This window comes from Mustelus asterias, chromosome 5 (genome assembly GCF_964213995.1).
Source record: "Mustelus asterias chromosome 5, sMusAst1.hap1.1, whole genome shotgun sequence".
Lineage (NCBI taxonomy): Eukaryota > Metazoa > Chordata > Chondrichthyes > Carcharhiniformes > Triakidae > Mustelus > Mustelus asterias.
This window is the reverse complement of record NC_135805.1, coordinates 9,390,488-9,405,888: the sequence shown is the minus strand read 5'-3', so window position 1 is coordinate 9,405,888 and position 15,401 is coordinate 9,390,488. Positions and strand designations below refer to the sequence as shown.

The window sequence follows — 15,401 nt, the reverse complement described above, 5'->3', positions numbered from 1 at the left end:
GTCTGCTGTGGACCTGTTGCGGCGGTAGGCAAACTGTAGTCGATCCAGGTAGTCTGGGAGGCTGGAATTGATTCGTGCCATGACTAGCCTTTCGAAACACTTCATAATATGCAAAAATGCAACATCTCACACTTATCTGTATTGATCTCCATTTTTTGGCCCACTTCCCAGCAATGGAATATCACCAGCAATTCTGCAACAGTTACACAGAGACCTATAACTATGAAAAGCTGAAGCAAATGGCCTTCGACCTTTGGGTTTGCTTTTTAACAATACAGTGCACCTACAAGGGTTGTAAAATGAGATAGAAACAGAAACTAGAAGCAGGAGTAGGCCATTTGGCCCTTAGAGCCTGCTCCGCCATTCATTTTGATCATGGCTGATCATCAAATTCAATATCCTGGTCCCCCCTTCTCCCCATATCCCTTGATCCCTTTAGTCCCAAGAGCTATATCTAATTTCTTCTTGAAATCATGCAACATGTTGGCCTCAGCTACAGATATTGGTGAAAGAATTTTAAAACTGATAACCCTTAATCCTAAGATATATTTCACAGCACACTTCAAAAATAATTCAAAATAACTGTTTAGCTCAGTTGTCTGCATGGCTAGTTCATGATACAGAACAATGCCAACATTGCGGGTTCAATTTCCGTAGCAGCTGAGTTTATTCATGAAGGCCCACCTTCTTAACCTTGCCCCTTGCCTGAGGTGTGGGATCCTCAGGTTAAATCGCCACGAGTCAGCTCTCCCCCTCAAAGGGGAGCCTTTGGTCATCTGGGACTGTGGCGGTTTTACCTTTTATATAGTCACAGGTAGTTAATACTTTCTGTTAATGGAACAGAAGACTATAAAGACATTCTTAACTGATATGTTCTGTAACCAATACAATCCCAACATCTGGTTCCTTAAAATTCCCCCAATTTAATGAGAGGGCACAGATTTAAAGTTATTTGCAAAAGAAGTAAATGCGATGTGAAAATAATATTTTTCACATTGCGAGTGGTTCGGGTCTGGAATGCTCTGCCTGGAGGTGTGGTGGAGGCAGGTTCAATCAAGGTAAGAAGTCTCACAAAACCAGGTTGAAGTCCAACAGGTTTATTTGGTAGCATGAGCTTTTGGAGTGCTGCCCCTTCATCAGGTGCTACCAAATAAACCTGTTGAACTTTAACCTGGAGGGTTGTGAGACTTCTCACTGTGCCTACCCCAGTCCAACGCCGGCATCTCCACATCAGGTTCAATCAAGGCATTTAAGAGGGTATCAGGTGAGTATTTGAATAGAAACAATGTACAAGGGGGGAGCAAAAAGGTAGGGGGCACGAAGTCATGATGCTCATTTAGAGAGCTGATGCAGACACAATGGGCCAAATGGCTTCCTTCTGAAGCATAACAATTCTGTGATTCTGCTTTGATAGAATTTTAACTCAACCTCTGAGTTCACAACAAAAACAGAAAATACTGGAGAAACTCAGCAGGTCTGACAGCATCTGTGAAGTGAGAATAGAGTCAACGTTATAGTCGTCAGAGCTGTCATTCAGACACAAAAAATTGGCTCTATTCTCTCCACAGATGCTGTCAGACCTACTGAGTTTCTCCAGCATTTTCTGTTTTTGTTTCAGATTCCAGCATCCGCAGCATTTTGCCTTTATCTCAGAGTTCACTAGTTCAGCAGCAAACATTTTTATTCAATAATAATGAGAAATAGGTGTTTAAGACATTGGACAATGCCAAATTAATATTTTATACAGCAGAATGAATTCTAATTGCTAAGTTTCATACTTCTATTTCTGAACTTTTCCTTGGAAAACATAAAGGAGCTTCAAGTGTTACATAAGAACATAACATAAGAACTAGGAGCCATTTGGCCCCTTGAGCCTGCTCCGCCATTCAATAAGATCATGGCTGATCTTTTTGTGGACTCAACTCCACTTACTTGCCCGCTCACCATAACCCTTAATTCCTTTACAGTTCACAAACTTATCTATCCTTGCCTTAAAAACTTTTAATGAGGTAGCCTCAACTGCTTCACTGGGCAGGGAATTCCACAGATTCACAACCCTTTGTGAGAAGAAGTTCCTCCTCAACTCAGTTAAATCTGCTCCCCTTATTTTGAGGCCATGCCCCCTAGTTCTAGTTTCACCCGCCAGTGGAAATAACTTCCCTGCTTCTATCTTATCTACTCCCTTCATAACCTTTTATGTTTCTATAAGATCTCCCCTCATTCTTCTGAATTCCAATGAATTTCAACCCAGTCTACTCAGTTTCTCCTCATAAGCCAACCCTCTCAACTCTGGAATCAACCTAGTGAATCTTCTCTACACCCCCTCCAGTACCAGTATATCCTTTCTCAAGTAAGGAGAACAAAACTGTCCACAATACTCCAGATGTGGCCTCATCAGCACCTTATACAGCTGAAACATAACCTCACTGTTTTTAAACTCCATCCCTCTAGTAATGAAGGACAAAATTCTATTTGCCTTCTTAATTATCTGCTGCACCTGCAAACCAACTCCTTGTGATTGTTGCACAAGGACACCCAGGTCCCTCTGCACACCTTACTCTGCCACTCATCTTAGTGTCATCTGCGAATTTTGACACACTACACTCGGTCCCCAACTCCAAATCATCTATGTAAATCATAAACAATTGCAGTCCCAACACAGATCTCTGAGGCACACCACTAGTCACTAATTGCCAACCAGAAAAACACCCATTTACCCCCACTCTTTGCTATCTGTTAGTTAACCAATCCTCTATCCATGCTAATACATTACCCGTAACACTGTGCACCTTTATCTTATGTAGCAGTCTTTCGTGCGGCACCTTGCCAAACGCCTTCTGGAAATCCAGATACACCACATCCACAGGTTCCCCATTGTCCACTGCACATGTCATGTTCTCAAAGAATTGCACCAAATTAGTCAAACATGACCTGCCCTTCATGAACCCATGCTGCGTCTTACCAATAGGACAATTTATATCCAGATGTCTCGCTATTTCTTCCTTGATTATAGATTCAAGCATTTTCCCTTCTACAGAAGTTAAGCTAACCGGCCTATAGTTACCCGCCTTTGGTCTACCTCCTTTTTAAAACAGTGGCACCACATTTGCTGTTTTCCAATCTGCAGGAACCACCCCAGAGTTCCAGTGAATTTTGGTAAATTACCACTGGTGCATTTGCTATTTCCTCCGCCATCTCTTTTAGTACCCTGGGATACATTCCATCAGGACCAGGAAACTTGTCTATCTTTAGCCCCGCTAGCTTGCCCAACACTACCTCTTCCGTGATAATGATAGTTTCTAAGTCCTCACCTGCCATAGCCTCCCTGTCATCAATTTTTGGCATGTTATTTGTATCTTACATTGTGAAGACCGACACAAAATACCTGTTCAATGCCTCAGCCTTTTTTCATTTCCAGTTATTACATCCCTCTTCTCATCCTCTAAAGGACCAAGTTTACTTTAGCCACTCTTTTTTGTTTTATACACTTGTAGAAACTTTTGCTATCTGTTTATATTCTGAGCTCGTTTACTCTCATAATCCATTTTACTTTTCTTTACAGCTAATTTCGTGGCTTTCTGTTGACGTTTAAAGATTTCCCAATCCTCCCAATACCTTCTTGTTACAGATAACATAATTAATTATTTTTACATTTAATTTTATTTCCTCAGTTTTTTAGGTTTGCAAACACATATTAAAAGCTACTCAAACAAACCTGGATGGTGTGTGAGTCACTGGCCTGTCCAAGGATCTCCAGTAAAGTTGGATCTGATACAAAGAAGAATCTAGGAAATAACAACCTTTTCTTTTCTAAATATCTGTCAAAAATAAGAAGATTAAAACACATTAACATATTTCTAATACCAATTTTCTATATCCAATTTTCCTGTGGTTATGTTTTTCCTTATGACAATTAATATCAGATCTCTAATGAGGTTGCTAATAGTAAATCAGAGCATTTGCTAAACATAATATCTACCAACTAGCAGAAGTTTAGTTAATGCTTAAGTGTCTTCTCTTGTCAAAAGCCCTCTCAAGTCATAACAATTGTAAATTATGGTTTTTATTTATTATTTAAATGGAGAGATTGCAGAACTCTGAGGTACAGAAGGATCTGGATGTCTGGTTACACAAATCACTAAACATTCGTATGCAGGTACAGCAAGTGATTAGAAATGTTGTTGTTTATTGAAGGTAATGAATATAAAAGTTGTGATGCATAAAGTGAGACCACATCTCGAGCACTGTGCTCAGCCTAGTTCTACCTATTTAAGAAACAATATGGGACGGAATCTTCCAATCCCACCAACAGCAGAAAATGTGTCAGGTGGGGGAGCTTAATATAACATGAGGCCAAAAATTAGCTTCCAGATATTGGGATGAATTTTTGGAATCTTGTTCTCAGCACTTTAAAGATGGATTAAAGGCGGGTCAAGTTTCTGACATGTATGTCATGTATGTTCATTAAAAGGCCACCTCACTGGATTAAATTATCTGCCAAATTAAGTTCTGCGCCAGTCAGAAAGTAGTGAAATTGCTTTTAGGACCATAAGACCATAAGACCATAAGACATAGGAGCGGAAGTAAGGCCATTCGGCCCATCGAGTCCACTCCACCATTCAATCATGGTTGATTTCAACTCCATTTACCCGCTCTCTCCCCATAGCCCTTAATTCCTCGAGAAATCAAGAATTTATCAATTTCTGTCTTGAAGACGCTCAACGTCTCGGCCTCCACAGCCCTCTGTGGCAATGAATTCCACAGACCCACCACTCTCTGGCTGAAGAAATTTCTCCTCAGCTCTGTTCTAAAGTGACTCCCTTTTATTCTAAGGCTGTGCCCCCGCGTCCTAGTCTCCCCTGTTAATGGAAACAACTTCCCTACGTCCATCCTATCTAAGCCGTTCATTATCTTGTAAGTTTCTATCAGATCTCCCCTCAACCTCCTAAACTCCAATGAATATAATCCCACGATCCTCAGACGTTCATCGTATGTCAGGCCTACCATTCCTGGGATCATCCGTGTGAATCTCCGCTGGACCCGCTCCAGTGCCAGTATGTCCTTCCTGAGGTGTGGGGCCCAAAATTGCTCACAGTACTCCAAATGGGGCCTAACCAGTGCTCTATAAAGCCTCAGAAGTACATCCCTGCTTTTGTATTCCAAGCCTCTTGAGATAAATGACAACATTACATTTGCTTTCTTAATTACGGACTCAACCTGCAAGTTTACCTTTAGAGAATCCTGGACTAGGACTCCCAAGTCCCTTTGCACTTTAGCATTATGAATTTTGTCACCGTTTAGAAAATAGTCCATGCCTCTATTCTTTTTTCCAAAGTGTACGACCTCGCACTTGCCCACGTTGAATTTCATCAGCCACTTCTTGGACCACTCTCCTAAACTGTCTAAATCTTTCTGCAGCCTCCCCACCTCCTCAATACTACCTGCCCCTCCACCTATCTTTGTATCATCGGCAAACTTGGCCAGAATGCTCCCAGTCCCGTCATCTAGATCGTTAATATATAAAGAGAAAGGACCATATATAAGTGGCATAAACCTGATGAGCTTCACTTTTTCCATGACTTTGAGGTCAGTCAATGCTGCTTACACTTTCATAGAATCATAGAATCAACCTTCTTGACTCATAACTTGATTCTTATTGGGTGCAGGAGACAAAAACTGCATGAAGGCTGGAAAGAGGAGGCAGTGTTGGAAAGTTGAAGACTAAAAGGATGAGCATGAGAGGCAGGCGAAGGCTGGAAGGGGAGGGTAGGATAGATGGGTGGAGTAAAGGTTGGATGGGGGAAGAGTATCTGGGAAAGGGGGAAATTACCATCCAGGGAAGGGGGAGAGTGCGCTGGGGAATGTTGGGGGATACTGTTCAGTGAAAGGGGGAGTGGGAAGGGAAGTAGAGAGAAGGCATCCTCGAGCATAGGGATAATGCTGAATGGTCTCCTTCTGCACTGTAGGATTTCTATGATTTCTATGAACAGTGGTTCCTGGTATTTTACCTCAGGCTACTGGTCAGAGGAGGGAGCAGTCAGTCAGTTTGGTTCATGAAAGCTTCAGAGAGCTGTGGAAGCAGACTACATGGGGGCTCTGAAAATGGGGAGGAGTCAGAAACGGCATAGGGATAATAATAGATCTCAGCTCTGAGGTGAGGGAAGATGTGTGGAGATGGATTGTAATAGAATCTGGTATTAGGGGGAAAGGTTCAAAGATGACAAAGGGGAAAGAATGGTGGTATTAGGTGGGTCAAGAGTGATAGTGGAAGTTGGGAAGTAAAGTGGGGGAGGGAGGTTTTTGTTATTCTTTCAAGGGGAATGGGCATCACTGGCTCAGCCAGTATTTCTATTGCTCATCCATAACTGCCATTGAGAAGGTAGCGGTGAGCCCCTTCGTGAACCGTCACAGTTCTTGTTGTTTACATACTGAGGGATCCTGTGTATGTGTAGCTCTGTTTGCTTCAGTCCAGCCAAAGACTTCATTTTGAGATATTTCTGGCACCATTACAGTTAAATGCGAGACTGTAAGGGTTAACTAACTCTGCTAAGCTGGACAATTGTAGCTAGCTTGACCACATGTAGAATCAGAAGGCATGATGGGTTCATGAAAAATTGACTGAATTTCTGAAGAGTACACAACGCAGGCAAACAACTGTCCCAATACAGCAGTTGCAAGGATTGTTTTTCTAAACGGAGACAGCCTATGAAAAAAACTTGCAATAATGAGATAAGGGTTGAAAAATAGTTTGGATTTTAGAGTGTTTCAGTTCAGCTTTTCAGTGTGTTCAAGTCCAGTTCAATACAGTTCAGTTCAAGAGCCTGGCTGAGAAGCCAGTCTCCAAATTCGCTTTCTTTTTGCTTCTGTCATGTTAATTTTTTTAAGTCTGTTCAATAAAAGAAAACTTGTACCAAGTGCTGTCCCCTCATTTCATCAAATGAATGAATGGACTCAACACATACTCAGAGGCATTAAGGAGGGAGTTTCAGGATTATGACGAGACTACTATGAAGGAGTGGGATGTGGACTTTAACAAAGAGGTTGTGCTGGAATCTTTGAATGGCATTAAGATAGATAAGTCGCCAGGTCCGGACGGGATGTACCCCAGGTTACTGTGGGAGGCGAGGGAAGAGATTGCAGAGCCTCTGGCGATGATCTTTGCATCGTCGATGGAGACGGGAGAGGTGCCGGAGGATTGGAGGATTGCAGATGTGGTTCCTATTTTCAAGAAGGGGAACAGGGATAGCCCAGGAAATTACCAACCGGTGAGTCTAACCTCAGTGGTTGGTAAACTGATGGAGAAGATCCTGAGGGACAAGATTTATGAGCATTTGGCGAGGTTTAGTAGGTGTGTTCAGGAGGGTTTCCTGACACAGCATGTGGACAAGCCTACAAGAGGAGAGGCTGTACTTGATCTGATACTGACCAATGAGCCTGGACAGGTGTCAGATCTCTCAGTGGGAGAGCATCTTGGGGATAGCGATCATAACTCTATCTCCTTTAGGCTTGCATTGGAAAAAGAGAGGATCAGGCAAGCTAGGAAAGCGTTTATATGGAGTAAGGGGAAATATGAAGACATAAGGCAGCAAATTAGAGGAGTAAATTGGAAGGAGGTATTCTCGGGGAAATGTACTGAAGAGAGATGGCAGTTTTTCAAGGAATGTCTGTCTAGAGTTCTACAGGACAACGTTCCGAGCAGACAGGGAGGTGTTGGTAGGTTAAAGGAACCGTGCTGCATGAAAGCTGTGCGGGACCTAGTCGCGAAGAAAAGGAAAGCGTACAAAAGGTTCAGAGAACTTGGCGAAGATAGGGATCTAGATGAGTATATGGCTTGTAGTAAGGGACTAAAGAAGGAAATTAGGAGAGCCAGAAGGGGTCACGAGAAGGCTTTGGCAGGTAGGAATAAGGAGAACCCTAAGGCGTTCTATAAATATGTGAAAAGTAAAAGGATGAGACGTGAAGGAATAGGGCCTATAAAAGGTGAAGGCGGGAAAGTCTGTGCAGAACCAGTAGAAATGGCAGAGGTGCTTAATGAGTATTTTGCCTTGGTTTTCACAGAGGAGAAGGACCTGGGTGGATGTACTGCGGGCTTGCGGTGGACTGAAAAGATTGAGTATGTGGACTTTAAGAAAGAGGTTGTGCTGGAATCTTTGAATGGCATCAAGATAGATAAGTCGCCGGGTCCGGATGGGATGTACCCCAGGTTATTGTGGGAGACGAGGGAAGAGATTGCAGAGCCTCTGGCGATGATCTTTGCGTCATCGATGGAGACGGGAGAGGTGCCGGAGGATTGGAGGATTGCGGATGTGGTTCCTATTTTCAAGAAGGGGAATAGGGATAGCCCAGGAAATTACCGACCGGTGAGTCTAACCTCAGTGGTTGGTAAGCTGATGGAGAAGATCCTGAGGGACAGGATTTATGAGCATTTAGAGAGGTTTAGTATGCTCAAGAATACTCAGCACGGCTTTGTCAAAGGCAGATCGTGCCTTACAAGCCTGGTGGAGTTCTTCGAAAATGTGACTAAACACATTGACGAAGGGAAAGCGGTAGATGTGGCTTATATGGATTTTAGCAAGGCGTTCGATAAGGTCCCCCATGCAAGGCTTCTAGAAAAAGTGAGAGGGCATGGGATCCAAGGGGCTGCTGCCCTGTGGATCCAGAACTGGCTTGCCCAAAGGAGGCAGAGAGTGTGTATAGATGGGTCTTTTTCAAAATGGAGGTCAGTCACCAGTGGTGTGCCCCAGGGATCTGTTCTGGGACCCTTGCTGTTGTCATTTTCATAAATGACCTGGATGAGGAAGTGGAGGGGTGGGTTGATAAGTTTGCCGACGACACATAAGAACATAAGAAATAGGAGCAGGAGTAGGCCATCTAGTCCCTCGAGCCTGCCCCGCCATTCAATAAGATCATGGCTGATCTGAAGTGGATCAGTTCCACTTACCCGCCTGATCCCTATAATCCCTAATTCCCTTACCGATCAGGAATCCATCTATCCGTGACTTAAACATATTCAACGAGGTAGCCTCCACCACTTCAGTGGGCAGAGAATTCCAGAGATTCACCACCCTCTGAGAGAAGAAGTTCCTCCTCAACTCTGTCCTAAACCGACCCCCTTTATTTTGAGGCTGTGCCCTCTAGTTCTAGTTTCCTTTCTAAGTGGAAAGAATCCCTCCATCTCTACCCTATCCAGCCCCTTCATTATCTTATAGGTCTCTATAAGATCCCCCCTCAGCCTTCTAAATTCCAATGAATACAAACCCAATCTGCTCAGTCTCTCCTCATAATCTACACCCCTCATCTCTGGTATCAGCCTGGTGAACCTTCTCTGCACTCCCTCCAAGGCCAATATATCCTTCCGCAAATAAGGGGACCAATACTGCACACAGTATTCCAGCTGCGGCCTCACCAATGCCCTGTACAGATGCAGCAAGACATTTCTGCTTTTATATTCTATCCCCCTTGCGATATAGGCCAACATCCCATTTGCCTTCTTGATCACCTGTTGCACCTGCAGACTGGGTTTTTGCGTCTCATGCACAAGGACCCCCAGGTTACTCTGCACAGCAGCATGTTGTAATTTCTTTCCATTTAGATAATAATCCAATTTGCTATTATTTCTTCCAAAGTGAATAACCTCGCATTTGTTAACGTTATACTCCATCTGCCAGATCCTCGCCCACTCACTCAGCCTGTCCAAATCTCTCTGCAGACTTTCTACACCCTCCACATGATTCACTTTTCCACTTATCTTTGTGTCGTCTGCAAACTTTGTTACCCTACACTCAGTCCCCTCCTCCAGATCGTCTATATAAATGGTAAATAGTTGAGGCCCCAGTACCGATCCCTGCGGCACGCCACTAGTTACCATCCGCCAACCAGGAAAGCACCCATTTATTCCGACTCTCTGCTTCCTGTCGGATAGTGAATCCCCAATCCACGCTAACACCCTACCCCCAACTCCGTGTGACCCAATCTTCTTCAGCAACCTTTTGTGAGGCACCTTATCAAACGCCTTTTGGAAATCCAAAAACACCGCATCCACCGGTTCCCCTCCGTCAACCGCACTAGTCACATCTTCATAAAAATCCAACAAGTTCGTCAAGCACGACTTTCCCCTCATGAATCCATGCTGCGTCTGCTTAATCGAACCATTCTTATCCAGAATTGCCTGCTATTTCTTCTTTAATGATGGATTCCAGCATTTTCCCAACTACAGACGTTAAGCTAACGGGCCTGTAGTTACCCGCCTTTTGTCTATTTCCTTTTTTAAACAGCGGCGTAACATTAACCGTTTTCCAATCCGCCGGCACTACCCCAGAATCCAACGAATTTTGATAAATTACCACTAACGCATCCGCTATTACCTCTGACATTTCCTTCAGTACCCTGGGATGCATTCCATCCGGGCCCGGGGACTTGTCCACCTTCAGTCCTGTTAGTCTACCAAGCACTGCCTCCCTGGTAACATTAATTGTATTGAGTACCTCTCCTCCTACCAACCCTCTATCGTTAATATTCGGTAAATTATTTGTGTCTTCCACCGTGAAGACCGACACAAAAAACTGATTTAAAATTTCAGCCATTTCCTCATTTCCCACTATTAAATCCCCCCTCTCGTCCTCCAAGGGTCCAACATTCACTCTTGCCACTCTATTCCTTTTTATATATTTGTAAAAGCTTTTGCTATCATTTTTTATATTTAGAGCTAGCCTAACTTCATAACCTATCTTTCCTTTCACGAAGGTTGGTGGGGTTGTGGATAGTCTGGAGAGATGTCAGAAGTTACAGAGGGACATTGATAGGATGCAAGACTGGGCGGAGAAGTGGCAGATGGACTTCAAACCAGATAAATGCGTAGTGGTCCATTTTGGCAGGTCAAATTGGATGAAGGAGTACAATATAAAGGGAAAGACTCTTAGTACTGTGGAGGATCAGAAGGACCTTGGGGTCCGGGTCCATAGGACTCTAAAATCGGCCCCGGAGGTGGAGGAGGTGGTTAAGAAGGCGTATGGTGTGCTGGCCTTTATCAATCGAGGGACTGAGTTTAGGAGTCCGGGGATAATGATGCAGCTATATAAGACCCTCGTCAGACCCCACTTGGAGTATTGTGCTCAGTTCTGGTTGCCTCATTGCAGGAAGGATGTGGAAAAGATTGAAAGGGTGCAGAAGTGATTTACAAGGATGTTGCCTGGATTGAGTGGCATGCCTTATGAGGATAGGCTGAGGGAACTCGATCTTTTCTCCTTGGAGAGACGTAGGATGAGAGGAGACCTAATAGAGGTATATAAGATGTTGAGAGGCGTAGATCGGGTGGACTCTCAGAGGCTTTTTCCCAGGGTGGAAATGGCTGCTACGAGAGGACACAGGTTTAAGGAGCTGGGGTGTAGGTACAGGGGAATTGTTAGGGGGAAGTTTTTTACACAGAGGGTGGTGGGCGAGTGGAATCGGCTGCCGTCAGTGGTGGAGGCAAACTCAATAGGGTCTTTTAAGAGACTCCTGGATGAGTACATGGGACTTAATAGGATGGAGGGTTATAGGTAGGCCTAAAAGGTAGGGATATGTTCGGCACAACTTGTGGGGCCGAAGGGCCTGTTTTGTGGTGTAATTTTCTATGTTTCTATGTTTCTATTTCCAAGTCATGATTGTGTGTGGCTTGGCGGGAAATTTGCAGGTGGTGGTATTCGCATACATCTGCTGTCCTTGTTCTTCTAGAGTGTCGGAGTTTGTGACTTTGGAAGTGCTGTTGACATAATTTTTCTGAGTTGTTGCATTGCATCTTTTAAAATCTTTGCAAATTCCATACAGTCACCTAAAGCCGGAATAGAACTCGGGTTCCTGGCGCTGTGAGGCAGCAGTGCTAACCACTGTGCCGGCTCCATTTGTTCATGGCTTCTTCCAGGTATCCACTATGTACCTGTGCGTCACTGACTGGGCAATGCTGCACAAGTACACACCAGGAGATGACACATGCTCAGTTCAGCAGAGTGCACAGTTTTGTCCAATCGGCCTGGATTCTGAAAGCCAGACTGTAAGAGTGTTGGGACTTTCAGTAATCTCAGATTTTGCCCAGTGCAAGGTAAAATTGACTGCACATATGTGACCTTCGGAGCTCCCTGGCAGCAGCCAGCCACATTCATAAATAGAAAAGAATTCCTCTCTCTGAATGTGCAAGCTATGTGATCAAAGAAGACAAATCCAGAATGCTTGTGCTCATACCCAGACAGCACTCAAGACACCTACATTCTTACCCACTCCCAGGTTCTTCAGGTTTGTTGGTTTGATCCTTTGCATGTGCAAAACTATGCTAATATGCAGATCCCTTGCACTAAATGCACATAGTAGTACTTGAACAACACTTGATTCTCCCACAATCTCAGGCACATGTAAATAGAAGTGTGATTTCACCCATACCCTCACAAAGCCCATGGGGGTGATCTTACCAAAAAGATTCAAAGGGCCAAATGAGCGCAAAAATGGGAGAAATTTGCGTTGCTTTTTTGGTGACTTAAAAATCAAATCTCAAACATAGTCAAGAAAATTAGGCAAAACTTGAAAACAATCATTAGGGGGAGTGGACGGGGTCTAAATCACCCAAAAGCCAGCAGAGGGCACAGAAACCTGTCAAAGGCTCTGGTTCTACCGGTGAGACCATCACATCTGGCCCCTGTTGATGGAGACCTCACTGGAGAGAACCTTCCCCGACAAGGCCATCGAGGCAAGTGAGCCCGAATGATCGCATCCCAGGCTCACTAATAATATTTAAAGTGCAGTTAGATATGATTTAAATTTTGAGATCAGGCTTGTGCTCTTTTCAGGTGCGAGGTTGATCTTGCCAAACGATAGATATCTGGTGCCAGTAAGATTGCAAGAGGCAAGAAATTGTGCTCGAACCTGATTTCTCGGTTCTCTTGCCTTCTCACTGGTTCGCCCCGCCCATCGGCCTGCAGAGTACAATGGTAAGATCCACCCCCACTCCGCCCCCCCATCCATGCTCTGCCCCCCCCACCGCTCCGCCCCCCCCACCCCACCGCTCCGCCCCCCCACCCCACTGCTCCGCCTGCCCCCAGCCCCCCGCTCCACCCCCCCCACTCCGCCCCCCCACCCCTCCTGCACCCCCCCCCCCCCCCCCCCCGCTCCACCCCGCCCCCCAACTTAGAATTCGAGTCATAGAGGTATCCAGCATGGAAACAAGCCCTTCGGCCCAACTTGTCCATGCCAACCAGGTTTCCTAAACTGAACTAATCCCATTTGCCTGTGTTTTGTCCATATCCCTCGAAGGATTTCCTATCCATGTACCTGTCCAAATGCTTTTTAAATGTTGTATTTGTATCCACCTCTACTCGCTCATTCAATATATTTCCATTCTCTGCTATTTACGCTTCAACGGGTGGTGGCAAAGTGGTTAGCGCTGCTGCCTCAGTGCCAGGGACCCGGGTTCAATTCCGGCCTCAGGTCACTGTGTGTGTGGAGTTTGCACATTCTCCCCATGTCTGCATGGGTTTCCTCCGGGTACTCTGGTTTCCTCCCACAGTCCAAAGGTGTGCGGGTTAGGTTGATTGGCCATGCTAAATTGACCCGAGTGTCAGGGGGTTAGCAGGGTAAATATGTGGCGTTACGGTAATAGGGCCTGGGTGGAATTGAGGTCAATGTAGACTCGATGGGTCAAATGAACTCCTTCTGCACTGTAGTGATTTTATGATATGCACCACTCTCTGTGTGAACAAGTTGCCCTTTTAAATCTTTCCCTTCTAACCTTAAACCTATGCCCTCTAGTTTTGGACCCCCTACCCTGCGGAAAAGACCTTGCTATTCATTTTATCTATGTCCCTCATGATTTTATAAACCTCGATAAGGTCACCCCTCGTTCTCCTATACTCCAGGGAAAAAAGTCCCAGCCTTTTTATTCATTCTTGGGACATGGACATGGGCTGGCCTAGTTGCCCTTTGGAGGGTGGTTGAGAATCAACCACATTGCTTTGGCTCTGGAGTTACATGTAGGCCATACCAGGTAAGGAAGGCAGATTTTCTTCCCTGAAGGACATTCATGAACAAGATGGGGTTTGCCAACAATCAACAATGGTTTCATGGTCATCCGTAGATTCTAAATTGCAAATTTTTTATTGAATTCAGATTCTACCATCTGCGGTGGTGGGATTTGAACCCAGGTCCCCAGAACATTAGTTGAGTTTCTGGATTAATAATCTAGCAATAACACCACCGGGCCACCACCTATCCAGCCTCTTCCTATAATTCAAACCTTACAGTCCCGGTAACATAGAACATAGAACATAGAACAGTACAGCACAGAACAGGCCCTTTGGCCCACGATGTTGTGCCGAGCTTTATCTGAAACCAAGATCAAGCTATCCCACTCCCTATCATCCTGGTGTGCTCCATGTGCCTATCCAATAACCGCTTAAATGTTCCTAAAGTGTCTGACTCCACCATCACTGCAGGCAGTCCATTCCACACCCCAACCACTCTCTGCGTAAAGAACCTACCTCTGATATCCTTCCTGTATCTCCCACCACGAACCCTATAGTTATGCCCCCTTGTAATAGCTCCATCCACCCGAGGAAATAGTCTTTGAACGTTCACTCTATCTGTCCGCTTCATCCATTTTATAAACCTCTATTAAGTCTCCCCTCAGCCTCCTCCGCTCCAGAGAGAACAGCCCTAGCTCCCTCAACCTTTCCTCATAAGACCTACCCTCCAAACCAGGCAGCATCCTGGTAAATCTCCTCTGCACTCTTTCCAGCGCTTCCACATCTTTCTTATAGTGAGGTGACCAGAACTGCACACAATATTCCAAATGTGGTCTCACCAAGGTCCTGTACAGTTGCAGCATAACCCCACGGCTCTTAAACTCCAACCCCCTGTTAATAAAAGCTAACACACTATAGGTCTTCTTCACAGCTCTATCCACTTGAGTGGCAACCTTCAGAGATCTGTGGATATGGACCCCAAGATCTCTCTGTTCCTCCACAGTCTTCAGAACCCTACCTTTGACCCTGTAATCCACATTTAAATTAGTCCTACCAAAATGAATCACCTCACATTTATCAGGGTTAAACTCCATTTGCCATTTTTCAGCCCAGCTTTGCTTCCTATCTATGTCTCTTTGCAGCCTACAACAGCCCTCCACCTCATCCACTACTCCACCAATCTTGGTGTCATCAGCAAATTTACTGATCCATCCTTCAGCCCCCTCCTCTAAGTCATTAATAAAAATCACAAAGAGCAGAGGACCAAGCACTGATCCCTGTAACATCCTCGTAAATCTTTTTTTGCACCCTTTCCAGTTTAATATGGCTATGGGTCAAGTGCTGGTAGATGGGATTAGGTGGGAGTTCAGGTGTTTCCCGTGTGTCAGTGCAGGCTCAAGGCCGAAGGGCCTCTTC

General features: G+C 44.9%; 1 protein-coding gene across 1 annotated transcript in view; it reads right to left on the bottom strand.

Annotated features, from left to right (window-relative positions):
* Positions 1-15,401, bottom strand: part of LOC144493945 (dynein axonemal heavy chain 8-like) — a 1,745,965-nt gene that overhangs the window by 607,447 nt on the left and 1,123,117 nt on the right. The window contains exon 42 of the mRNA XM_078213522.1: positions 3,716-3,818. Within this exon, the coding sequence (XP_078069648.1) occupies positions 3,716-3,818 (103 nt within the window). The remainder of the gene's footprint in view (positions 1-3,715; positions 3,819-15,401) is intronic.